General features: G+C 37.5%; 1 protein-coding gene across 1 annotated transcript; it reads left to right on the top strand.

Annotated features, from left to right (window-relative positions):
* Nucleotides 1-14,273: 14,273 nt before the first annotated feature.
* On the top strand, nucleotides 14,274-15,158 carry LOC127104670 (uncharacterized). The gene is made up of 2 exons (XM_051041843.1): nucleotides 14,274-14,654; nucleotides 14,739-15,158. Exons 1-2 carry the CDS (start codon nucleotides 14,274-14,276, stop codon nucleotides 15,156-15,158), a joined length of 801 nt encoding a protein of 266 aa, XP_050897800.1.
* Nucleotides 15,159-26,191: the final 11,033 nt, after the last annotated feature.

Here is a 26,191-nt window from a genome sequence, read left to right as displayed (position 1 = left end):
TAAACCCCTACTAATTTTCCAATATTAATATTTTAAAAAAATAGCGTTTATTATAATAACAATGAGCAAAACAAAAGAAAAGTGGAAGATAGTGAAGGACAGTAAAGCAGAAACAGATTAAAAGGCTAGGTTGTCTTGGTTAGGGTTTGACAATCCTTTTTCCTCTTCTTCGCTTCCTGCATGTGTGCCTCGCCGCCATGGATGCTTTTCCAAAAGCTTCTTTCCCCCTCCTTTCCATTGATGCATGCTCCTATTTCTTCTTCAATTCATTATACCTAAACACGAAACATACAGAAATCATTCGAAAATTAGTAATGACCGAAAATCTATACCTGTTGATGGTGAAGAACGGCCGGTGATAAGAACTTTCTGAGGCCTCTGGTTGCGGCTTCGACGGTGACGGTTCGATGGCTTTCCTTTGCTGGGTTCGGATCGTTATTCTCAAGGTTTGCTTCTTTTTCTTTCTCCGTTTGTGATCCGAGGTGATGATGAAGGAGCGGAGGCTCCTTTGAACCTCTGTTGTTGTTGAGCCGCTGCGGCGAGTTCTTCTCTTCGGTCCCCTTTTTTTGAAGAACCATATGAAACTCTTATACTTCCGTTTGATGGGCCTGGACGATTTTTGCGACGCAGTTGCGAACTTAACGCCTCTTTTTCAGGAGATATTGGTGCTGAGTTTGATAGGATCTTGTGTGGTTTTCTAAAGTTTTTTTTAGATTTGCTTGCTTTTTTTCGGAAAAATACTATTGCTTGGATTGTTGAACGGATCCAGTGGATTTGAAAACTTGTTAATTAAACCGGTTCGATGGACTGGCTTTCTGAACTATTTTTCTGAACTGGTTTCTGAATTGGTTTTGTTTGAACTATTTCAGCTTGTTGGACTTTTTGTTGGAATTATGTTTTTTCATAGGACGATTGGAGTTAAGGTCCCATTTGGGGCAAACCGTCCTCCTGAGAAAAATCACTTCTCAAACCGGCTTTTCAAACAAGCTCTTTTCTGTATAATCTCTTTTTGGCCAAGCAATCTCAAAATGCAATTTTCCTCTCAAACCGGCTTTTCAAATAAGCTCTTTTCTGTATAATCTCTTTTTGGCCAAGCAATCTCAAAATGCAGTTTTCCTCTTCATCTTTCGGTGCCTTTCGATAAGAACAAACATCTGCCCTGTTCTGGCCGAGGTCGCGAACCGGACATCCGATGATGATATCTCTGAGGGTGTCAAATTAACCGATTCAATTTCCTTGTTTTGCTCATTTTGCAGGTTTGAAGATATGTCGGAAAAGTCGGAGAATCGAAGCGAATAGACATCGGACAGTATAGTAACTTAAGAATTTTATGATTCCTTTTGTAGAAAATGTACTTTATTATTTTTGTAATTTTATGTATTATTATTTTTGTGTAAAGAATTAATAAAAATTCCTTATTTTTGTGGAAAATTATTATTATGATTATGCAAAACAAAATGAAAACCACTGCATATGCTGTTTGTTTAAAATTGGAAATAGAATTAAAATAAAACTATGAAATAAAGTTATATTTTTTTTAAAAATGAAGTTATCTAAAATGAAATGAAAACTTAAAACGGGATTAGTTATTTTAAAATGAAATAAAACTTAAAATGAGATGATCTATTTTTTTAAAATGAAATGAAATATAAAATAGAATTAAATAAAATTAATTTAAAATAAAATGACGGTACAATGCAATATGGTTATCCGACTAACTTCGCTTCCGACACCATTTCCGATTAAAATCTCCCAACCAGATCAAACAAACCAAAGTTCCTGATTACAGCTCAAAATTCAAACTTGACGGCCGGCTGTAAACAAATGACCGTTTTGCCCTTCATAAGCTAAAGAGCGCACCACGCGATATTTCCTGCAAAAATCAACCAACTGCAAGAACTTGTTAGTAATTAGTTAAATGCAAAAATGCAACAGAACGCGAGATGGTTCGACTAATCTTAGGGCAAAATTTGGGGTATTACACATTTCCATGATGTTTATTGGATGATTTTGAGTGAAAATGAAGCTTGCATGGCATTGTTCACGTGTGGATTTATCATGCTACCTCACACTTGCATTTTTTGCATTACACCTTACATCTCCTTAATTTTCAATTAACCAAGCCTAATTGTGATTAGCAGCATGATTACCACACCATATAAATACCAAATCATAACTGTAGTCAGAGGAGATATAACAGAATTTGGATCAAAATTTCATTTCCCTCTCAATTTTCTCTCTCTTCAATTTTCAAATTTTTTCATACAATTCCACAAAATTCTTGCATAATCTTGTTTATCATGCATCATTGAGTAGGAATCCACGTTTGGTTTGAAGAATTTGATCAAGAATCAAGCAAATCGAGCACAAACTCATGGCTATGGTTTTCTGAAATTTAGCTTCATTCAGGTGGATTCAAGTGTAAATTCTTGCATAAAGCTCCATTAGAGGATTGAGGAAGAAGATCTGGAGCTGAAGGAAGCTTGAACACACGAATTCGATCACTGCAAGTTCCAAGTAAGTGAAATTCGATCATCTCGTTTTGCCTTTTCATGTACATAAACCTGTAGATCTTTTGATGCTGATGATTCTGATAGCTTTAGATTTTGATTTGGTTAAGTATTGCTCAAGATATGTTGATTTAAAGTTTTGACATCAAAAATGTTTTCGCTCGATCCGGTTGATTCATGAGGTTTTAGGCTAAGTGAGCATGAATTCGTGATCTACATTGAAAGACCTTTCCAATGATATAAGATACGTTAATTTCTGGAAATTTTCTTCATGGATCTCCGCCTGTACCATCGGAGAAGACGGTGGAAACCACCGTCCGCCACCGTCTGCGTGCAGCTAGGGTTTGCACTCCAAAATGTTGCGTTTTGATTCAGGCGCTCATGAACCTTAGATGCGCGAGTTCGAACCTTCGCCATGCATTTTTTAAAAATTCCATTTGATTTCTCTTTTACCTTGGAACGCCGCGTTTCAATAAGCGTTTGGTCCATGAGTGCGTGAGTTCGAACCTGCTTATGTGCACTTTGCTGATTTAATTCTTGAGCGCTCTTTATCCAGGCACGCATGGGTTCGAATCCTGGACTTGTGCATTCCAATTTAATTCAAACTTTGTTTTTTCCATATTATTTTCATATTATTTCATTTTGTTCATTCAATTTCAAAAAATAGTAGATTAATCCAAATTGATCCAAACTTTTTTTCACTTTCTTGTTTTAATCTCTAGATTTTTATAGGATTTATTTCATGATTTGTGTGATGCTGGATTTTTAATTGTGATTGTTTGATTGAACATGATGCCATATTGATATGTTGCATTCATTTGATTGTGAAATGCTCATGTTTAATCCAATTGATGTGAAATTTTGCATGCTTAATCCTAACATGTGATGTGACTTTTTGGCTTTGGTTTGGCATTTTTATCATTTGCCATCACGGTTTTGGACACATGAACATATGGTGTGACAATTTGTGTCACATATTTGATGTTGCATTTGTGAATTTTCATTTACATATCATTTGAGCTCTTCTGGACCTAATTTTTTGCATGATGTTCATTCTTAACATGATAAGCTTGTATAAAAAATTTCATGATCATTGGATGCTTTTCTGTTTTGATTTGGATTTTCTAATTTGATTGTCCATTTTGTGCACCTTTGCTTGCCTTTGCTTTACCTTGATCATTTGATGGCTTTGCCTTATGATTTGGTTTTGGTCCTTTTGAGGACTCTTTCTTGTCTGATTGAATGTGCTTCATGTGAAATATTGACTTCTGTTTTGGTCATTTGACTTGCCTTTGACCCTAGTCTTTGTACTAGTGGTTTGTACTCACCAATTGTGTTTTGTGTTCCAGGTATTTAGCACTAATGGTGGGTGTGGTCTCATTACTTGAGATGCCAATTGCTTTGATCACTAACTCTTGTTGTGTCGTAGGTCCATTGATGTGGTGAACTCACTTGAGTGCTTGCACTTGTGACTTACATTGTGTAGATATTGAAAAGTTCCACTGTGTTGACTGTTGGTTTTTCTGAATGCGATATTGACTGTTTGGCTTTTGTACAGGTACATTAGTTGCTAGCTCTTGCTTGAGCTTTGCTTTGGAGTGTGGTTGTTACACCATTGAGGTAGTTTAGCCCTCTTACTCCATGTAGTCTGGAAGTCCTGTCACCTTTTTGGCAGGCATTTGGCTGAAGTCCTCCTTATGAGGCAATGATTGTGATTGTTTGCATTTGTGCTAAACACCTCCAAATGAGGCATGTTACTTGATAAGACCTCAAGATGAGGCAATTGACAGATAGAAGGGATTAGCAATCAATCCTCTGTTATTCAGTGAGTCATTCATTATGCTCGCACTACCTGCTGATGCTCTTGAACATAACCCAAGATCTTTGTATAGAGTCAGTCAAGTGGAATAGGGTCCCTCTTTCTGGATCCCCATGTTTTCTTTGATTTGAGCTCACCCAGGCCAGGGTTAAGAGCATGAGGCCTCATCCTCATTACCACATTTCATCAGCTTCACCCTAACTCTCAATGTTAATGGTTAAGAGCTACAGCACACCCCTACAGTTTTGCCTTGTCTGTCGAGGTTGATATGACCCCTCTTGACTAAAGCCCTACCCTCGGATGTTTGAGCCCCTTGTTGGTGTGTTTATTTCATGTTATATGTTTTTGTGTGGTGTGATCGTATCCCCATAGGATTGCTAGACTTCGTATAGTCTCTCGTTTGCATGTCAATTAAGGTAGCACGGTTCCTTCGTCTAGGATTTCCTTTTTTGCGTGGGCATTCCTAAAACACAAACAAACTCTTTGATTATCTTTTCTTAAGGACACGTTAACTCCTTCTACTACAGGTGAGTAAGTCTCCAAAGGTCGAGCATCCGGTAGATTGCGTAGTAACGTCGTTCATCTAAAAAACACAAGACAAATAGAAATAGTTTAGGGGAACTACGTCTCCCTGATTCTCATGCCAGATGAGATACGTAGGCAGGAGATCGAGCGAGATCTCTCCGGGCACCCTTTTATTTTTTGTTGGTTTTTGTTTGGAGTCGGATATAAGTCCATCTATTGGCATTCTGTTTCCTGTTTGCGTTTGTTTGTTTGGGAGTCGGATATAAGTCCATCTATTGGCATTCTATTTCCTGTTTGCGTTTGTTTGTTTGGAGTCAGATATAAGTCCATGTATTGGCATTCTGTTTCTTGTTGTGTGTTTCTTTTGACGTCTCAGCGTCTCCTTTCAGTGTTTGTTTCGGCGTGCGTTATCCGAGCTACGTGTGCTCTGATTCTTTCTCTGGTTAGAGAAGATACATATGCATAGGATGCGATGTCCTAGCGAGCATGTTCCCCATTTCCCCGAACTACGTAGACTCTGATGTTTATTTCTGACAAACTACGTAGGCCTAAGATGCGACATCCTGCCGAATCCCCTTCCTCCATCTTCTTTCCCCTGTGTTATTATTCCAGTTTGGTGCAGTTGTTTGAGCAGTTTATTAGCAACCTGATTCTATTCTTTTGAGCGTGGATCCCGTCGAGTACGGCGGACGTGAGGGGTGCCAATACCTTCCCCTTGCATAACCGACTCCCGTACCTTGCAATCTCTGGTCGTAAGACCATTCCTTTCCCTTTCTTAGGTTAGTCCTGCGCTCCCTTTCCGTCAGAGGATGAATAACGTCGGTGGCGACTCTGTGTTTTTCCCGCCGGTTATTTTTCGCGTTGCGACACATAAGAAGAAGGCTACCTTTGAAGCAAAAATTTCAAGCAAAAATGGAAGTGTTCAATCCATGAATAAAGGCCAGTCAACCAAAAGGTTTATGAAACAAAGGTTATTGCCTCCTTTTTCCACCTGTGGATAAATCCAAGGAGAAGTAGGGATCACATGACTAAGACGAAGACATGGCCACAAAAGATTTCGATTCTGGTTCGGAACATGGACTAAATATAATATATAACATGATATATGTGTTACCTATTGAATATGATGCAATTACCTATTGAATATAGATAATCAAAGAGAAGGACAATGGTTTGGCTGAAGAGTTGGCAAAGCATAAACCTGTGTTATTACGTGAGGAAATATGGTTATGTCGATAAAGACAATGCTGTATTTGGAATGCCTGATAAGGAAATGCAATAACATTTGAAGCCCCTGTTCATAAGGTCTAAGGTCGAAACCATGGGGATAAATAAATTTTTAGTAGATGGTGGGACTTGCATTAACATAATGCCACATTCCTTGCTAGGGAAAATTGGAAAATTCGACACAGACTTGAAACCCCACAACATGGTTTTATCAAACTATGAAGGAAATACACATAAAACTCTAGGGGTTATACAGGTGGATGTTGTTGTAGGGACAACTACCAGGCCAACTTTATTTATGGTCTTTCCAACCAAGGCGAACTGTAACTTACTCCTTGGTTGATAATGGATTCATAGGGTAGGAGCAATCCCCTCAACTATGCATAAGATAATCACAATTTGGAAACCTAATGGAATTTTCGAGAACATTAAGACTGATCAAAGTTATTTCTTGGCTAACGTGAACCACATAGATAAGAAAATCTTTGACAGGCAATTGCCGAATATTTCACCATGTACACCTGCTGGAACATGATTTTCCTTGCAGGGAGATGTATATTATTCAATAAAGTTGCACCTACTCATGGATTCATGTGGGAGTATGAGACCATCAGAGAACATGATAAATAGTCATAGTCAGATGATAACAATGACCGAGTCGAACACACTTGCTTAAGTTTTGGCCTATATGGATGATAATAGAATAAATGCAGCCTTAGAGGTTGAATTCCAACAAAAGATGGATGTCAAAGCTATTGTCACCGAAACTAATAAAAAGGATGAAACTGAAGGTGATCCAATCCCAGAAAGGCAGAGGCTCGACTACATATATGACAATGAGCCTTTGGGATTTGAGAAAGAACCTTTGACTTCAACCAGGAGGATCCATACACAAGACCCTTTAGAAGATGATGATTTAGGGAATGATACGATAAAAAATTCAGCATTCATAAGTTTCAAGATTGAACCAAGCCTGAAGTCTCAGATGGTTGAGTTTCTAAGAGAATTCAAAGAATGCTTCGCTTAGGGAATGATATGATGAAATGACAGGACTCAATTGAGAGTTGGTGGAATTGAAGCTACCAATTTGACCCGTCAAGACACCGCTGAAGCAGACTCTAAGGAGGTTTGCACCAGAGATAATGTCAAATATTAAAGTGGAAATCGAAAGGCTTCTCAGGAATAAGTTCATAAGAACTTCCATGTATGTCGAATGACTAACAAATATTGTCTATGTAATTAAAAGGAGTAGGGCTCTTAGAGTATGTATTGACTTTATAGATCTAAATGTTGCTACTCCAAAGGATGAATACTGAATGCCTATGGCATAAATGCTAGTCGATTTAGCTGCAAGCTTTGAGTATCTAAGTCCTTTAGATGCTTATTATGGATATAACCAAATTTTTATTGCAGACGAAGATGTGCTGTAAACGACATTTTGATGCTCTGGGGCCTTAGGAACATATGAATGGGTGGTGATTCCTTTTGGCCTAAAGAATGCAGGTGCAACATACCAAAGAACGATGAGTTATACGTTTCATGATTTCATCGAAACCTTTATGCCAGTATACATTGATGACATATTTATTAATTCCTCGTTGAAAAATGGTCAATTGTGTAACACCCTAAACCTCAAAACTTATATAAAAGGATTTAATCGATAATTTAAGGTGTCACTACGACAACCATCCAAAAACTTTTGAAAACATTTAACAACATGAAACGGAATTAGCATGAGAACAACTTCAAACTGAACCTTTTAAATAAAGTTTTAGACTTTAAACTCTATAATTCAGCATTAACTCAAAACATAGTAAAAATGTCTCGTTCCCGATGTTACAGATCAGAAAATTTAATAAGCTAAATGCGATAAACGATAAAATAAATCAAAATGAGCTCTAAGGCCATCTTACAACTCATAACGGCTACTAATCATGTTCCTGAGTATCTGTACACATCATACATTAACACATAAACAAAATAACAAATGGGTGAGAATACGCTCAAATATGTTACCGGTGCAAAAAATCAGGAAGGGTAGCCTAAAAAACAATCAACAATCATCAACAGATAATGTATTCACACAACAATCATCGATTCACAAATTCAAACTTGTATACAACGTGACAACACCTCAACTATATATTCATATGGTACCGACTCAATAATGGTTCTTCATACGAACCGAGTCCCAACATCTGAAACCTGAGCCCTCTTATCTGAGCTCCAAGGCCCCTCATCTGAGCTTGGAACAAGCCACTAGTCCCAACATCTGAACTCGCGACTCGCCTTTTTCACAACAACGATAATATATGATGCATGACATATGATAATGCAATGAAAACAACACAACAATGATTATAGGCCCACATCTGACTGTAAACAATCATGCAATAAAAACACAACAATGGTTACAACCCCATATCTGACTGTAAACTATCATGCATTTAAACACATCAACAATAATTCTCACTCTGAACTACGCATATCAAGAATCTTCAGCGAGTATTTACAAAAATTCATATGATTATACTTACACTCCATATCATATATTCCCACATCTAATCCATATAGGACTCAATCATATTAATTTGTATTATCATCACTTCATCATTAATTCATTCATTTGAAACTATTAATCGTTCATTCTTTACCATTAACTATTACGTAACAAGTAAAATAATTGATTTTCACAAATTCCAGAACCCATCTAGCCTCTTAATACATCACTATGGGATAGTCATACACGTCATCTTTCCAACTCTTCAAACCGCACATCATTTAGATTTATGGAACTAAAGTTATGGTAAAAACAATCGTTGAAAATAATAAGTTTCAAGTAACTTTCTACTCAATATTTTTTCACAAATTTACTAGCATCAATCGATTGATCTGATTTCCCCATACATTATGTTTTCCTATTTTTCACATTTTGGCTTAGCGCAATCGATTGATTCAAGGAATTAATTGATTGACATAAATTTGATTTTCATATTTTTGTTGGTTCTATGTGTTGGCATCAATTTTGATAAAACTTAGAATTATCACAAGATGTCACGTGTGTTGTCTTGACATGTGATATCAGCTTCCTGCAGGATGTTTAAATATGGTTATGCAGGATTTAGTCAAGATGTCAGACCCGATGTTAAGACATGTGCACACAGAACATTCAGTCTGAAAGTTATGTGTTTTGTTGCTACGTTTTTCATGCAAATCTTTGTGTGCTTATGTGGAGATTGCATGCGCTATTCAAGGAGTAATTATATTTAAAACCAGAATGTTCTATTTTACAAAAAGGAATGATTAGCTGCTGTATCTTAGGAGATACACAAGTAAAATAGAACTAGGGTTTCATGCTGCCGAGGCCCATTAAAAAAGCTTCTATTTAAAGGCCATGTAAAACCTGTTTTAGACACAGAAGAAACGAACGATAAAGTGAGAGAGTTTTAGGGTTTTAGTCTTGTGTGAGCTTGTGTATTGTGAGCCATTCATTCATCTTATTGATGTATGAATTGGACTGACTTTTATGTTGTAATTTGTCCACTCTAAGCTTTGAAGTACGAGTGTATTTGTTTACATGGTTGAAGCTTTTAAGCAAGATCAAGTATGTGTCCTTGAAGTGTGTCTTCTTTCTTTTTGTATTTGTTATTATATCACTGATGTGATTGAGGGGGAGTGAGTAGGGCCTCATATCTAAGAGTTCTTAGATAGAAGTCACACGGGTAGAGATTAGGTGAAAAGACTGTAAATTGAAGTTGTTTACTGAGGTCAAAGCCTAATGTCAAGAATTACTCATTTGACATCAGCAGGCCCAATGATGCTGGAAGAAGAACAAAATCTGAAGAAAAATCCAAACAGGGCAAAGGAATTCAGTGCCATGAATGTGAAGAGTATGGACACATTAGAGCTGAATGTGGGACCTACCTTAAGAAAAAGAAGAAGAGTCTTGCTGCTACTTGGTCTGATGACAATTCTGAAAGTGAAACAGAAGGAGAGTCTACCAATCTTGCGACTACCTTGACTAGGAGATGGGATTCTGATGAAGACTCCAGTGATGATAAATTAACCTTTGATGAATTAGCTACTTCTTACAGGAAGTTGTGTTTCGTAAGTGAAGAAGTGTGTCAACAAGTGGAGAATCAGAAGAAACTGATAACCCAACTAGAGGATGAGAAGACAGAACACTTAGAAACCATTTCTAAGTTGAAGATTGAAGTTGTGTTCCTGAATTCCAAACTGGATGAGATGACAAAGTATGTCAGAATGTTAAACAGTGGATTTGACACCTTAGACAAAATCCTCCAGGCTGGAAAGATGGCAGGAGACATGACTGGCCTTGGGTTCAATGAATCCTCTTCTAACTGTAGTCCCACTGGTAGCAAACCAAAGATGTCACATCTGGTGTCTCAACATCACAAGGAAAGACAACCTAAAGGAAAACACCAAAGATGGAGATGTCATTATTATGGGAAATTTGGTCACATAAAACCATTCTGCTTTAGGCTGTATGGTTATCCTAGTCCTACTCATCAACCTAGACCCAAACAGCACATCTCTGCTAACAAAAAACAGTGGGTTCCTAGGGCTAGTGCTACTAACTTGATAGCTCACACTTCCTTCAGAGTCTCAGCCAAAGAAGATTGGTACTTTGACAGTGGATGCTCCAGACACATGACTGGAAACAAAAACCTGTTGGTTGACCTTCAATCTCATGTCACCAGCTATGTAACTTTTGGTGATGGAGCAAAGGGTGAAATCAAGGGGATTGGAAAGCTGAACTGCCATGGAGTTCCTAACCTTGATAATGTGCTGCTTGTTAAAGGATTGACTGCAAACCTGATCAACATCAGTCAACTATGTGATCAAGGTCTAAATGTGAACTTCACAAAAACTGAATGCTTGATTACTAATGCAAAAAATGAGGTGATCATGAGAGGATTCAGATCTAAGGACAACTGCTATATGTGAATTTCTCAGGAAACTAGTTATTCATCAATGTGTGCTCTAGCTAAAGACGAAGAAGTGAAACTATAGCATCAAAAACTAGGTCATCTGCATCTTAAAGGAATGAAGAGGATCATATATGTTGAAGCTGTCAGAGGAATCCCAAACTTAAAGATTGAGGAAGGAAGAGTTTGTGGTGAATGTCAGATTAGAAAGCAGACAAAGATGTCACATCAGAAGATCAAACATGACACCATATCTAAAGTGCTGGAACTTCTCCACATGGACTTAATGGGACCTATGCAGGGGGAAAGTCTTGGTGGGAAAAGGTATGCTTATGTTGTGGTGGACGACTTCTCCAGATATACCTGGGTGAATTTTATAAGGGAAAAATATGATGTGTTTGATGTGTTCAAAGATCTTTGCCAAAGACTTCAAAGAGAAAGAGAGAGTCATGTTATCAGAATCAGAAGTGATCATGGGAAAGAATTTGAGAACAGTAAATTTGCTGAATTCTGTTCATCTGAAGGGATTGGTCATGAGTTCTCTTCTCCCATTACCCCTCAACAAAATGGTGTGGTGGAAAGGAAAAATAGAACTCTCCAAGAATCTGCTAGAGCTATGATTCATGCTAAGAAGTTGCCTTACCACTTCTGGGCCGAAGCTATTAACACGGCCTGCTATGTTCACAACAGAGTAACCTTGAGAAAAGGGACCTCAAGCACTTTATATGAAGTTTGGAAGGGAAGAAGACCTACTGTCAAATACTTCAATGTGTTTAGTAGTAAATGTTATATCCTGGCTGATCATGAACAAAGAAGGAAAATGGACCCCAAGAGTGATGAAGGAATATTTTTGGGCTACTCAACAAACAACAGAGCCTTTAGAGTTTTTAATTCCAGAACAAAAGTTATGATGGAATCTATCAATGTTGTTGTTGATGATCAAGAGACTGATGTCATAGATGATGTTGAAACATTTCTGAATTATGCCCCAGCTGAACTCCTGGACAAAAGTAGTAAGAGTGAGTCCACTCAAGTTGAACCTGAAGCTGATCAAGTAAATAAGGGACACTCTATCAGAATTCAGAAGGATCATCCTAAAGATCTCATTATAGGAGACCCAAATAAAGGGGTCACCACTAGATTAAGGGAAGTGATCTCACATGCCTGTTTTGTGTCCAAGATGGAGCCTAAGAATGTTAAAGAAGCCTTAACTGATGAATTCTGGATCAATGCCATGCAGGAAGAGTTAGGCCAATTCAAGAGAAATGAAGTATGGGAATTGGTTCCAAGACCCGAAGGAATAAATGTTATTGGAACAAAGTGGGTTTACAAGAATAAATCTGATGAAAAGGTGTAGTTACTAAAAATAAAGCAAGATTAGTAGCACAAGGATACACTCAAGTTGAAGGAGTTGACTTTGATGAAACATTTTCCCATGTAGCTCGCCTAGAGTCCATTAGATTGTTGCTAGGAGTGGCATGTATAATGAAGTTTAAACTGTTCCAAATGGATGTGAAAAGTGCCTTCTTAAATGGCTACTTGAATGAGTAAGTATATGTTGAACAACCTAAGGGATTCACAGACCCAAATCTTCCAAAGCATATGTATAAGTTGAGGAAAGCTCTCTATGGGTTGAAACAAGCTCCTAGAGCTTGGTATGAGAGACTCACAGTGTTTCTCATTGACAATGGATGCAGAAAGGGAGGCATTGATAAGACTTTATTTGTCAAAGATGAAGGAGGAAAGCTCATGGTGGCTCAGATCTATGTGGATGATATTGTGTTTGGTGGGATGTCAAGTAAAATGGTTCAACATTTTGTTGAGCAAATGCAGTATGAATTTGAAATGAGCCTTGTTGGAGAGTAACCTATTTTCTTGGCCTACAAATCAAGCAGATGGAAGATTCTATCTTTCCATCTCAAAGTAAATATGCCAAGAATATTGTTAAGAAGTTTGGCATGGAGAATGCAAGCCACAAGAGGACACCTGCTCCTACTCATCTGAAATTGTCTAAAGATGAAAGTGGTGTTAGTGTGGATCAAAGTCTCTACAGAAGCATGATAGGGAGTCTGCTATATCTTACAGCAAACAGACTTGACATTCCTTTTGCTGTAGGTGTTTGTGCCAGATATCAAGCCGAACCAAAGGTGAGTCATATAAACTAAGTGAAAAGAATCCTGAAATATGTCAATGGCACTTGTGACTATGGGATGCTATACATTCATGGATCTGAATCTGTGCTATCTGGATATTGTGATGCTGATTGGGCTGGAAGTTTTGATGATAGGAAAAGCACATCAGGAGGATGCTTATTCTTAGGGAACAATTTAATACCAAGGCTTAGTAAGAAGCAAAATTGTGTGTCTCTGTCTACTGCTGAAGCTGAATACATAGTAGCTGGAAGCAGTTGCTCTCAACTGGTGTGGATGAAACAAATGCTGACTGAATATAATGTCATACAAGATGTCATGACATTGTACTGTGACAACCTGAGTGCTATAAACATCTCAAAGAATCCTATTCAGCACAGCAGGACAAAACATATTGATATTCGTCATCATTTTATTAGAGAACTCGTGGAGGATAAGATTGTAGCCTTAGAGCATGTTGCTACTGAGATGCAGTTAGCTGATATTTTTACAAAGGCCTTGGATGCAAATCATTTTGAAGTCCTGAGAGGAAAATTAGGGCTTTGCATTTATGAAGACTTGTAGCAATTAATATGGAGTGGGAAAAGTAAGCAAAGTAGTGTCTATGTGGCTAAGATAAAACCATCACCTAGTTTTGGAAATACCATCTATTACGTCCTCACACGCTACCCCCACAACCTCACTACCTACTCCAACTCTTCCTTCTTCTTACTCCTTCCTCACACACCTCTGCTAGGGCAACTGCATTTTTTCCCACAAAAACTCCAAAATGTCACAACATCAAAATACTCCTGCTACTAAGTCTACTCAAAAGGTTAGCGCTCCTTCCATGGACATTCCAGATGATGAGATTCTGGATGTGGTTCCTCTATTTGTTATTCCCTGCGAGGCCCTTGATTTGAACCATCCCATGGATGCCTCAGCTTCTGCATTCCCCAAACAAGGTAACATCTCTAGTATCTCTTCTGGCTCAACTCCTGCCATTAACTCTAAGGAATATATACACCACACTGATCGTGTCATAAGAAACCTAGTCACTAGACTCCTTAATGAAGGACATTCTGTAAAGGGAGTCTCTACTCCCCTGTCTAAAATGTACCCCTCTCCTGAGGTTGAACAACATAGTAAGAAGAATGATGATTCCTCCAGTTCTGAGAAGGACATGGCTGCTGAAGGTTTATGCTCTCTAAGGCAAACTGTGTCTGGTAAAGGAAAGTCTATGGCATCTAAAACTACCAATGCTTCCCACACTGAGAAGCATGGTGATGCAAACGATGTGATTAACCTAGAGGATGATAGGTCTGATGATCAAGAGGATAACTTAATTCATCACTTAAAGCCAGGTGTGGCTAAACGTATGAAGACTCGAAAAGGAAGATCTGTGGTTGAACTTATGTCAGCTAGAAAAACTAAGAAGACTGCTGGTATTGGTCCCTCCAAATCTTGGAGCAAGGTTGAAGTGAAGAAGAGGAAGGTTAAAGAAGATTCTGAATCTTAAGAGGATGTTGAGGAAGATGTCCCTGACATCTCTCCTGTGAAGAAAACCACTATGAGGTAGTCTCCTGTGAAAGTTGTTGTTGTGCATTTGGACAATATCTCTTTCCATCTTGAGGATCGAGCTTCCAAATGGAAATTTGTGATTCAAAGAAGGGTAGCTGTGGAAAGGGAGTTAGGAAAGGATGTTGCTGAAGTCAAGGAGGTCATGGACCTGATAAAGGCTGATGGGTTGTTGAAGACTATGGCTAGGTTCTCTCAGTGTTATGAGGGTTTAGTTAAGGAATTCATTGTCAACATTCTTAAGGATATTGCTGATAAGAACAACAAGGAATTTTGCGAAGTGTTTGTGAGAGGTAAGTGTATCACATTCTTTCCCACTGTTATTAACAATTTTCTGGGAAGAAAAGTTAAGGGTGCAGGTGAATTGGAAGCTACAGACAATGAGGTCTGTAGAGAAATTACAGCTAGGCAGGTGAAATGATGGCCTATTAAAAAGCATCTTCCTGCTGGGAAGTTGACTGTCAAGTATGCTATATTGCATAAAATAGGAGTTGCAAATTCGGCGCCTACCAACCATATTTCCACAATTGCTAATACCCTTGGAAGGTTTATCTTTGTTGTTGGAACCAAAATGAATTTTGACTATGGTAGATTTATGTTTGAACAAATCATCAAGCATGCACCTACTAATGCAGTTAAGCTTCCTATTGCCATTCCCTTTATGATTTGTGGGATTATCCTGAATCAACACCCTGGTATTCTGAGTTCTAATGATTTACCTAGTAGAAGAAAACCTGCTCTGTCTGTGCACTATAAACTGTTTGAAGGCAGTCATGTCAAAGATATTGTCATGACATATGCCATGAAAAAGCCAGCCTCAAAAGTTGGAACTATTGTTGAGCTTAAGGAGACTTGTAAAGAGATGGGTGAAGGGATACGGGTAGCAACAACTAGGAAACGATCGTTGGAAGCCTTGATTGCAAGCTTGGAGCAAGCTGAAGGTGAAAATATTGAACATGCTAAGGAAGCTGAAGCTCACACCTCTAGTGAGAGGTCTGCAAACGATGATGAGACAAGTGGCAATTCTGTTTCTGGTGCTGATGAAGCTGCAAGCTCAAGCTATTCTGATTAGTTCCTTTGACTTTGGTCCCTATTGAAGTGATGGTTTATATTGATGTGATGGATTTTCTTGTTTTTGGCAATTCTGTTTTGCTGTTTTGTTGGTTTGTATCTCAGCTTGCTTAGTGCTGATTATGTACTTGGTTTTGTAACCCCTTAACTTTTGACATTTTGGTTTATGACTGAATAGACATTTATTTTGTCTCTTTTGGCTAAAAAGGGGGAGAAGTAGTTATAACTATAGATGATGTTTGAGATTATGTTTGATACAAAGAGGGAGAAGTGTTCTGTCTATGTGAAGCTGATTGGTGCTTGGTGTGGACTAGCTGAAGGGGGAGGTGGTATGTTCTGAGCACAAGCGCATGTGTGTTTACTAGTTTCTATTTTTGATAGTAATGTGTGTATGTTTACTTCTGCTGCTGAACTGATATTGATTTCTTATGAACGTATGATCTAATGTATTTTTTAGCCAAAATTTGCCAAAGGGGGAGTTTGTTGGTTCTATGTGTTGGCATCAATTTTGGTAAAACTTAGAATTATCACAAGATGTCATGCGTGTTATCTTGACATGTGATATCAGCTTCCTGCAGGATGTTTAAATATGGTTGTGCAGGATTTAGTCAAGATGTCAGACCCGATGTTAAGACATATGCACACAGAACATTCAATCTGAATGTTATGTGTTTTGTTGCTGCGTTTTTCATGCAAATCTTTGTGTGCTTATGTGGAGATTGCATGCACTATTCAAGGAGTAATTATATTTAAAACCATAATGTTCTATTTTACAAAAAGGAATGATTAGCTGCTGTATCTTAGGAGATACGCAAGTAAAATAGAATTAGGGTTTCATGCTGCCCAGGCCCATTCAAAAAGCTTCTTTTTAAAGGCCATGCAAAACCTGTTTTAGACACACAAGAAACGAACGATAAAGTGAGAGAGTTTTAGGGTTTTAGTCTTGTGTGAGCTTATGTATTGTGAGCCATTCATTCATCTTATTGATGTATGAATTGGACTGACTTTTGTGTTGTAATTTGTCCATTCTAAGCTTTGAAGTACAAGTGTGTTTGTTTACTTGGTTGAAGCTTTTAAGCAAGATCAAGTATGTGTCCTTGAAGTGTGTCTTCTTTCTTTTTGTATTTGTTATTATATCACTACTGTGATTGAGGGGGAGTGAGTAGGGTCTCATATCTAAGAGTTCTTAGATAGAAGTCACATGGGTAGAGATTAGGTGAAAAGACTGTAACTTGAAGTTGTTTACTGAGAGTCTTTGAACTAATTCTGTTTAGTGGATTTCCTTCCTGGCTTGGTAGCCCCCAGACGTAGGTGAGTTTGCACCGAACTGGGTTAACAATTGCTTGTGTCGCTTGTTCAATTGTTTCTCTGTTTTTATCCTGTTTATATTGCACTTGTTGTTCAGATATTAGTGTCGTGACATTGCCTTCGACATCTCATATCTGATACCAGAATTTCAATTTTATAAAATTTCACGTGATCAATTGATTGACATAGGGGGTCAATTGATTAACATCGACAAATTTTCCAAATATTCCAGTTTTAATCACATTTCAGCAATCCTTATCCCTTCCAAACCCTATCCGAACATATCCTAACATACCTAAATATTTTATACTTTAATTTCAACATCAGTAAGCATATAGTAGGTAATCAATACATTAATTTTCATAAAATTTACACATTAACATAAATTCACCATGAAAATTATCTTTGTGTTCATTATCATCGAACACATCAACAAGAATGATACAAATCCAACCTCGCATACGATTCACATACCAAATTCTAGAATCATTATATTGTGAACACATATATCAATTTAATAACAATCAAAGTAATTGGAGATACAGTTTACACAAATTTTATCAAGAACACATGAACACATTAACAATGGTAGAATCAAAAGAAAAACCCAGAAGAGGGTAAGGAACCCTCTCTATCATTCGTATAATATACACTCATATTAGAGTAATCTCCCCCCATACCTTGGATTTCCAGCAAAGAAAGCTCGAAGCTTCTTAACAATGATATTTCCTCCCCAAACTCTAGGTTACCTCCCTTGCCTCTTCTCTTGTTCCAAAATAATACGTACTGTAAAAAGTTTCCAACTCCCACCTTTTCTATTTAAACCAAAACCTAATTCTCCTTAATTAGGTTATTCTCTTATTATCCTCAACTTACTCATATATTTCCTATCTTGCCCCTACCCCTCTTACTAACTTCTAATTTCTTTTATTTTAATTTTTAATCTAAATAATTTAATTTTCTACCAAATTCTACTATTTCTCTTATTTCTCTACAACTATCTTATTTTTATTTTAAATCTAAATTTCCTCCCAATAACCTTATTTTTAATTGTTCCACTCAACTTAAGTTAATTAAAATAATCCAATTAATTTCTACCATTTTCTTAACTCTCTCCAATACCCACCAAGAGACATAAATTCACAAATCATCCAATTAAAAACATTTAAATTAATTTAAATAATTAAATAAAACAAAACTAAATTCAATTAAATAATTTAATTGAATTCGAGGTGTTACAAGTCTTCCCCTCTTACAAAAAAAATTTCCCTCGAAAATTACCTGAACGAAACAACTTCAGATAAGACTCTCTCATCTGACTCTCCACCCCCACTTCATGCTTCCACCAGCAGATTCCCCCAAACAACTTTCACCAATAATATCTTTTTACCTCTTAGTTGTCTCACTTCTAGGTATCGATTCACACTGGTGATGCCTCTGTAGTCAAGTTATCTCTCACTTGCACATCATCTATTTGAACCATATGAGACAGATCTAGAATATACTTTCGAAGTTTAGACACATGAAACACACAGTGAAGATTCGAAAGAGACGGTGGTAAAGTAACTTTATAGGCCACTTTTCCTGCTCACTTCACAATCTGATAAGGAACAATGAAACAAGGCGTGAGCTTTCAAGATTTCAAAGCTCGACCAACACCAGTTACTAGAGTAACTCTTAAAAACATATGACTCCCTCTTGGAATTCAAGTGTTTTCCTTCGCTTGTCATGATAACTCTTCTGGAGACTCTACGAAGCTTTCATCTTCTCTTGGATAATATTGATCTTCTCAGTAGTCTACTGAATAATCTCAAGTCTAAGCACCACACTTTCACTAGAATCTTACCAACACAAAAGTGTCATACACCTTCTACCATACAAATCCTTAAACGGTGCCATCCCAATACTATGATGGAAACAGTTGTTCTAAGTGAACTCCGTCATAACCCAAATTTTCCCTACCTTATTTATGATTATCTGGATTTTTCTAAATTCATCTGAGCATTCATTAAAGGTCATTTTGGCCTCATCCATCATACATGGTCTAAGTCTCATCATACATCATGCATGGTTAATTTTCACTAACCCTTATTTGACTATTTGCTTTGACTTGTGAAGATTGGTTTTATATTCTTTACTTTGATAATTGTTTTTTGTATAAGTTCACTTTGATCAAGTATTATTCATGAAGTAACTATGTGTAAAAGAGAAGGATAATGGAGATTGAAATGAAAGAAAAGGAAAAGTTCTATTAATAGGAAAACAGTGTTTTACACTTGGATACAAGTTAATACTACAAGGCAAGTTACATTACAATAATGTACATGAAAAAATTGGAAAGAAAATAAGTGGTTAACTTTTGATCAACAGGTTCAACACAGTTGACCAAACCTTTAACCATTATCCTGAACCCTTGACTAGGTTCTTCCACTGTCTTCCACTTCAAGATAAATGTTTCTTCAATTTTCTTCAAGTCACTTCATGGTCAAGCAAGCAAGCCATCAACATCACCAAAAAAATGTACATAACATACTCCAATCCAGGTTCATTCAAGATATAATATTATTCCATTCAATGCAAAACTCAAAAAGGGTGCTGCAAGAAGAGACAAGTCATGACCATGCAAACCAAAACTTGCATATATTCAATATAATCCAATACACATCAACATATGTCAAGTTATACAGTACTATACTCAAGAAATGCACAATCCATCATCATCTATCCAAGGCATACAAAAGAACAAAACATACAATTCATCACCAATACAGTTCAGTTCCAAACTAGCAATGCATACATAATTCCAATTCATTCAAAGCTCAAGCATTAAGGTCTGAATCAATACATAAACATAAACCACATATCATAACATTACCTCAAACCCCAAATATCATGACAGTTAACTTCAACACGAATCTCATTCCACTCTATAATAAAACACCTGACCATTTAACCACAAAATTCTACAGTTAACTTACTTCAGTTAACTATAAACCAACTACCTTGATCACTAACCAAATATATAATCCTCAATGTCCACTAAACATTTTCCTAAAATCTTTTTTACATTTAATTTTCAACTGTCTCTAACTTTTTTAGTTAACTCAAACTGTTAAACTCACTATAACTATTAACCACTTCAAACTTTACCTCATAACCTTCTAATAAATTAACCCTCTAACTATTATCCAACTCAAGCCATTAGCCAATCTCCCTCAACTGAAGTTTCCCTTATCTAACTCCTAACCACTTTTGCTTCAGTTAAGACATATAATTGTTAACACTAACAATTAACCCCTTCAACTAACCTATAACTAATGTCTAACTCGTTAATTGTTAACACTAACTTCAAGTTAACCACACTCCTAACTGTCAATTAACTAACTTCAAGTTAACCACACTCCTAACTTCAAGTTCACTTCTAACTAACAATTAACTGACTTTAATTGTTTCTAATAGAACAATTAATTGAACTTCACCCTTGAAGCTACATGAATTATACCCGAGCGCATCACACGCTCAAAGATACAACAGAGCCGCCATCGAACTTTATTTATTCCCGAAAGAAAGGGAAAACATCGATAAAACCCGAGGAAAGAGAAATGGGTAAGGAATTCGGTTATGCAAGGGGAAGGTATTAGCACCCCAAACATCCATGGTACTCCATGGAAACCATTTTGAATGTTCTTTGCAAGAATAGGTGTTATTATCCGAAGATTACTCGCGGAAGGGAAACGGGGGTTAATAGATAATTATGAAAAAGGTGAGAAATAGATAGTTGTGAGAATGAAGGTTATAAATAATTGTGAAAGTGTGAGAAATAGATAAAGGTGAAAAAAAGGTAATAAATAATTATGCTCGCCAAGGATTTAAGCCCTCGTGCCTACGTATCCTCATTCGTACAATGAGGAAGTCAGATCTCCGTAGTTCGTGGAGCTAGGATGGACGCGTTAGTTGTTTTTAGTGGACAATATTAACATTCGCGTTCTACTGTTGACTGGCTTGTATGCTCGAGCATGAGAGCTTTAAGCGTCTGTCTGTTTGCGGTAGAATGGATGAACTCGGATCACACTCTAGCAGTTAAACATTGCTTGCTCGCTCATGGAGGCTTAAGCGTCGTTCACAGTAGAATGGAAGTAACACGTCCTTTCTGAAAAGGTTTTAAACTGAAAAAGAGGCACAAAGGAAAAATATAGTTTGATGAGGTGAGTTTGATTTTATTTTGAAATGAGAGTCATGATTTGAATCGTACTAAAGTCTATGAATGGAGATGAATACAGTGAGCAACTGGATCATTCGTCCCACACCAAAGGATATTCAGAATGGGGTTAGGAATTCTCCAGTCCCATTCCTTCTCCATTGCTTAAGGCTCGTAGCGTACAATCCTAATCGTAAGGTTAATTGTTTTTGAATTTATTTACAAAAGAGTTTTAGTTTTACTGGGAGAACAAGAGGATAGAAAGAGAAACCCTGAATGGTGGAAGTCCGATCTTCAATCTCGGTAGAAAAACTCGTCAAATATCTGATTTAAATTGCACTAAAGTCTATGAATAGAGGCGAATACAGTGAGCAACTGGGTCATTCGTCCCGCATCCAAAGATATTCAAAACGGGGGTAGGAATTCTCCAGTCCCATTTCTTCTCTACTACTTAAGGCTCATAACGTGCAACTTGCATCATAATCGATGAGTGTTGAATTTGAATCTCCTTGCAGCTTCCCATGATGAAGGGTTGTCTTTGATGATGAAGAGGCTTGCCAATCAACTTGAATCAAGTTATGCTAAAACCTATGAATAAAGGTGAATACAATGAGAAAACGGGTCACTCGTCCCGCACCCAAAGATATTCAGAATGGGGGTAAGAATTCTCCAGTCCCATTCCTTCTCTATTACTTAAGACTCATGGCACATAATTTGACTCATGATTAACAAGTGTTGAATTTTTATCTTTGTAGTGCTTGAATAATAGTCTTGTCTTGTATTGACTTGAATTGCTTGAATTCTCGATCTTGACCTTTAAATCTTTATTGAAATTGGAGATCCAGTATCCAGCATCTTGATCACAAGGACTTGCTTTGTCAAGTGGTCAAGGGTCTTTCGATCACTTAACTAAGCTTGGGGAATTAAGCACAGTCAAAGGATTTAGTCATTCAAAACGTACTTTGATAAACTTAATCAGTGGGGAAAAATTAGTTGAATTGAGTGTTCAACTACCTAAAGGGTTAATTGCTTATTGGAATTATTTTCTAAGTCCTAAAACTAGAGGAACATGCAAAATTAGACTATTTCTACATCTAGGGGAAAAATAGTCATTTCACAAATCAGGGATTAATTTCTAAGCATGCCAATCTCAATTAATATCAATTAGATTCTAAGCTATTCTATTATCTAAAATTCAATTAATTTCTAAAATATTCTAATTTCTAAAATTCTAAAAGATTCTAATTCTATTTAACCTAACATTTCTAATCTAAATTCTAAAATTTTATCAAGATTAAACCATAATTATCCTAATTCTAAAGAACTATTATCCTAATTAAACTAATCTAATATAATATTTCTAATATTTTCTAGAATTCCTAATTAGCTTCTAACTAACCTAATTAATATCCTAATTAACCTAAAAACTAGTTACAACTCTAAAATCGTGATTACTTTCTAAACCCCTAATTCTAATCAAGCAAACACACAAAAAATGAGAAAAAGGACTTATGCCAAAAACTGAAAAAACAAGTGGGCCTTGGTGGATGAGTGGTGGTACAGGCCCGTGTACAAAGGGAGAAGGATGAATTATGGATGTGCCTTACCAATGCAACCAAAGCCCAAAATGGACTGAACCAAGGCAATTGGAGTCACTTCACTCCTCAATAAACTCCCGCTCTCTCTCCCAAATGAACGTCATCAAACGTCTCTTAACTTCGTCGCACCAAGATTCTCCACCAGCGAAGACGAAGATATCAAATCATAATATCATCCTATCGCTCTCCTCACCTCAACCTTTTAGTATCTAACCCAACACCAGATTTTATAGAATTCTCCGTCCGTCATTTTCACCGAGGCGAGTTACATATGAGCCCTAAATTCTGAATCGAGCAAACAAATCGGAGCAACCGTGGAATCAAAGCTCAGGATGTGAAAACCTGTTGGATGATTAAAATAAGTCAAATGCAGTGTAATTGGCTTTTGAAGTGTTTTTGGAGAATAACTTATTTGAGAAGCTATTTTGGAAGGCTTCTTGTTTGCTGCAGAAATAACAATTTCCTGAAGCCAAAACAGAAAAACAATTTTGTTTTATTAGGCAGTTTTGGATGCTTTATTTAGTCTGTTTGTTTAGTGTTTTGTACACTATAAATAGACCTTAATTGTAATATTTGTGGTTAATGCCTTCAGATAATGCCATTCAATATTCTCATCTCAATTTTTCTTATTTCTCTATTTTCATCATCTTCCTCGATTAACCTTTCTACCACCAAAATAACAACTTCCACCATTGATTCACCTTGAACAAGTTTGATCTTGTTCCAACATTTGGCATCAGGAGATTTGGTTCTGATCCTATTCCGCTGCAATCATGTCCGTTTCAAACGATAAAATACCCACCAACCTTCCAATTATTTATTCGAAGAACTACGACAAATGGTGCAAGCAAATGAAAGTCTTGTTCGGTTATCAAGATGTGCTTGATGTGATTACCACCGGTGTTACTCCTCTTGTTGAAGAGGCTACTGCAGCCCAGCAAGCTACTCACAAAGAAGAGAAGAAGAAAGACTACAAAGCTCTCTTCTTGATACATTCTTGCGGTCAACGATTATGTGACGCGTGTTACGCGTTTGGTGAATCAAATGAAGTCTTGCGGTGAAGCTGTTTCTGAGCAGAATATTGTATCGAAAGTGTTGCGTTCTTTAACACCTAGATTCGATAACATTGTGGTTGCGATTGAAGAATCGAAGGACCTTAAGACTATGACCAAAGATGAGCTTCAAAGCTCATTGGAAGCTCATGAACAAAGGATGGATGAAAGAGGAAACGATAAGGCGAAAGCGGAAGTGGCTTTGCAAACTCGTTTAAATGAAAAGAACAAGAGATCGAAAGGGAAATGGTCTTCTAGAAGTAAGAAGAATTTCCAGAATTTTGGTGGAAATGATCCACAAAATTCAAAGGGGCTAAAGGGTGAAGGAAGCTCCAAAGAGGGTAATCAAAGCGCCTACAAACCACTCGACAAAAGTTCCATGAAGTGTTATAATTGTCAAAGGTTTGGGCATTTTTCGAGAGAATGTCGCTCAAAACGCAAGGAAAATGATGCGGATGAGGCTAAGGTAGCTAGGAAATAAACGAATGAGGAAAATACACTTCTTGTGGTGATTACGGAGGAGAATAATGGCATGGACAGCAGTAGAAAGTTGCTGGACAACAACTACTGCAGTACCGAAAAAGTGCAGAAAACGTGTTCGGAGAAAAACACATTGGTAACGGTTCGAGATGGATTTCAAGGTAGTGATGAGTGGTACTTGGATTCTGGTTGTTCGACTCATATGACTGGTAGAAAGGATTGGTTTGTGAAGATCAATCAAACCACGCGAAGTAGAGTGAGATTCGCAGATAACGCGACTTTAGCGGCCGACGGTGTCAGTGATGTTTTGATCATGAGAAGGGATGGTGGTCATTCCTTGATCAAATATGTATTGTATATTCCTGGAATCAAATGTAATCTTTTAAGTATTGGCCAATTGCTTGAAAGGAATTACACGATTCGCATGGAAAACAAGGTTTTGCGTGTTTTGGACCAAAACGGTGTTTTGATCCTTAAGGCTCCTATGGCTGCCAATAGAACTTTCAAGATTGAGTTGAAAATTATGGAGCATAGGTGCTTAGCTACTGCTGCAAGTCGTGAAGAATGGTTATGGCACTACCGTCTCGGTCATCTCAACTTTCGAGACCTCGACGCGTTACATAGGCACGGTATGGTGTCCGGGCTGCCACAGATTAATATTCCATCTGAAATATGTGATGAGTGTGTGCAAGGGAAGCAACACAAGAGTAATTCCAGCAAGGATGCGAGTCATGGGACCAAGCATCACCTTGAGGTGGTGTATTCCGATGTATGCGGACCAATGCAAGTCAATTCGTATGGAGGCAACCGATACTTCGTCACGTTTATTGATGATTTTAGTAGGAAGCTATGGATTTATCTCATTAGGAGGAAGGATGAGGTGTTTGAAGTGCTCAAACGGTTCAAATCCATGGTTGAGCGACAAAGAGGTCACAAACTCAAAATTCTCAAAACCGACGGTGGAGGCGAATTTACTTCGGGTGAATTTAGGAGTTATTGTGATGATGAGGGTATAGTGCGTGAGGTTGTACCACCTTATACGCCTCAGAAAAATGGTGTTGCCGAGAGGAAAAATCAGACGATTATGAACATGGTGCGTAGCATGTTGAAAGTGAAGAATTTACCGAAAGAGCTTTGGGGTGAAGCCGTTTCTACTGCCGCCTATTTGCTGAATAAGTGTCCTACAAAGAAGCTGAAAAGGTAACTCCAGAAGAGGTATGGTCCGGATTCAAACCGAGCTTGAGTCATTTGCGTGTTTTCGGTTCGGTAGCGTTTCGACATATTCCGGGTCAACTTCGAAAGAAGTTAGATGACAAGGGTGAAAAAATGTTGCTTGTTGGTTATCATCCTACCGGAGGCTACAAGTTGTTTGATATGAGTAACAAGAAGATCGTGATTAGTCGAGATGTGATCGTGGATGAAATTCGGACTTTTGACAGCAGAATTTCTGCTATACCAGTCCAGGAAATTGATTCCCAGAAAGGGGAAATCGATTTCCAGCCCGAAATTGCACTTCCTGAAGCTGCTGAGATTCGAAATGCAGGCCCAGAAATCGATTTACCACATGGGGAAATCGATTTCCTGGGAGGAAATTTGAATTTTTAGCCTGTTAATGATGCTGGACAGCAACCATTCGCAACAGAGAATGGTGAATCGAGTAGACGACCAACGAGGCAGAGAGGTATGCCTCAAAGACTCCGAGATTATGAGGTATTCCGTGATAGTGATATCAATAACGATGGTGATC

This window comes from Lathyrus oleraceus, chromosome 7 (genome assembly GCF_024323335.1).
Source record: "Lathyrus oleraceus cultivar Zhongwan6 chromosome 7, CAAS_Psat_ZW6_1.0, whole genome shotgun sequence".
Lineage (NCBI taxonomy): Eukaryota > Viridiplantae > Streptophyta > Magnoliopsida > Fabales > Fabaceae > Lathyrus > Lathyrus oleraceus.
Note: the sequence above shows the minus strand (reverse complement) of the source record. Positions and strands in the feature narration are given on the sequence as shown.

Bases quoted from the DNA above. Each gene is read 5' to 3' on its own strand.
- LOC127104670 (XM_051041843.1), top strand. From the start codon at position 14,274: ATGTACCCCTCTCCTGAGGTTGAACAACATAGTAAGAAGAATGATGAT. The intron at 14,655-14,738 runs GTTAAAGAAGAT...ACTATGAGGTAG, and splicing joins TTGAAGTGAAGAAGAGGAAG to TCTCCTGTGAAAGTTGTTGT.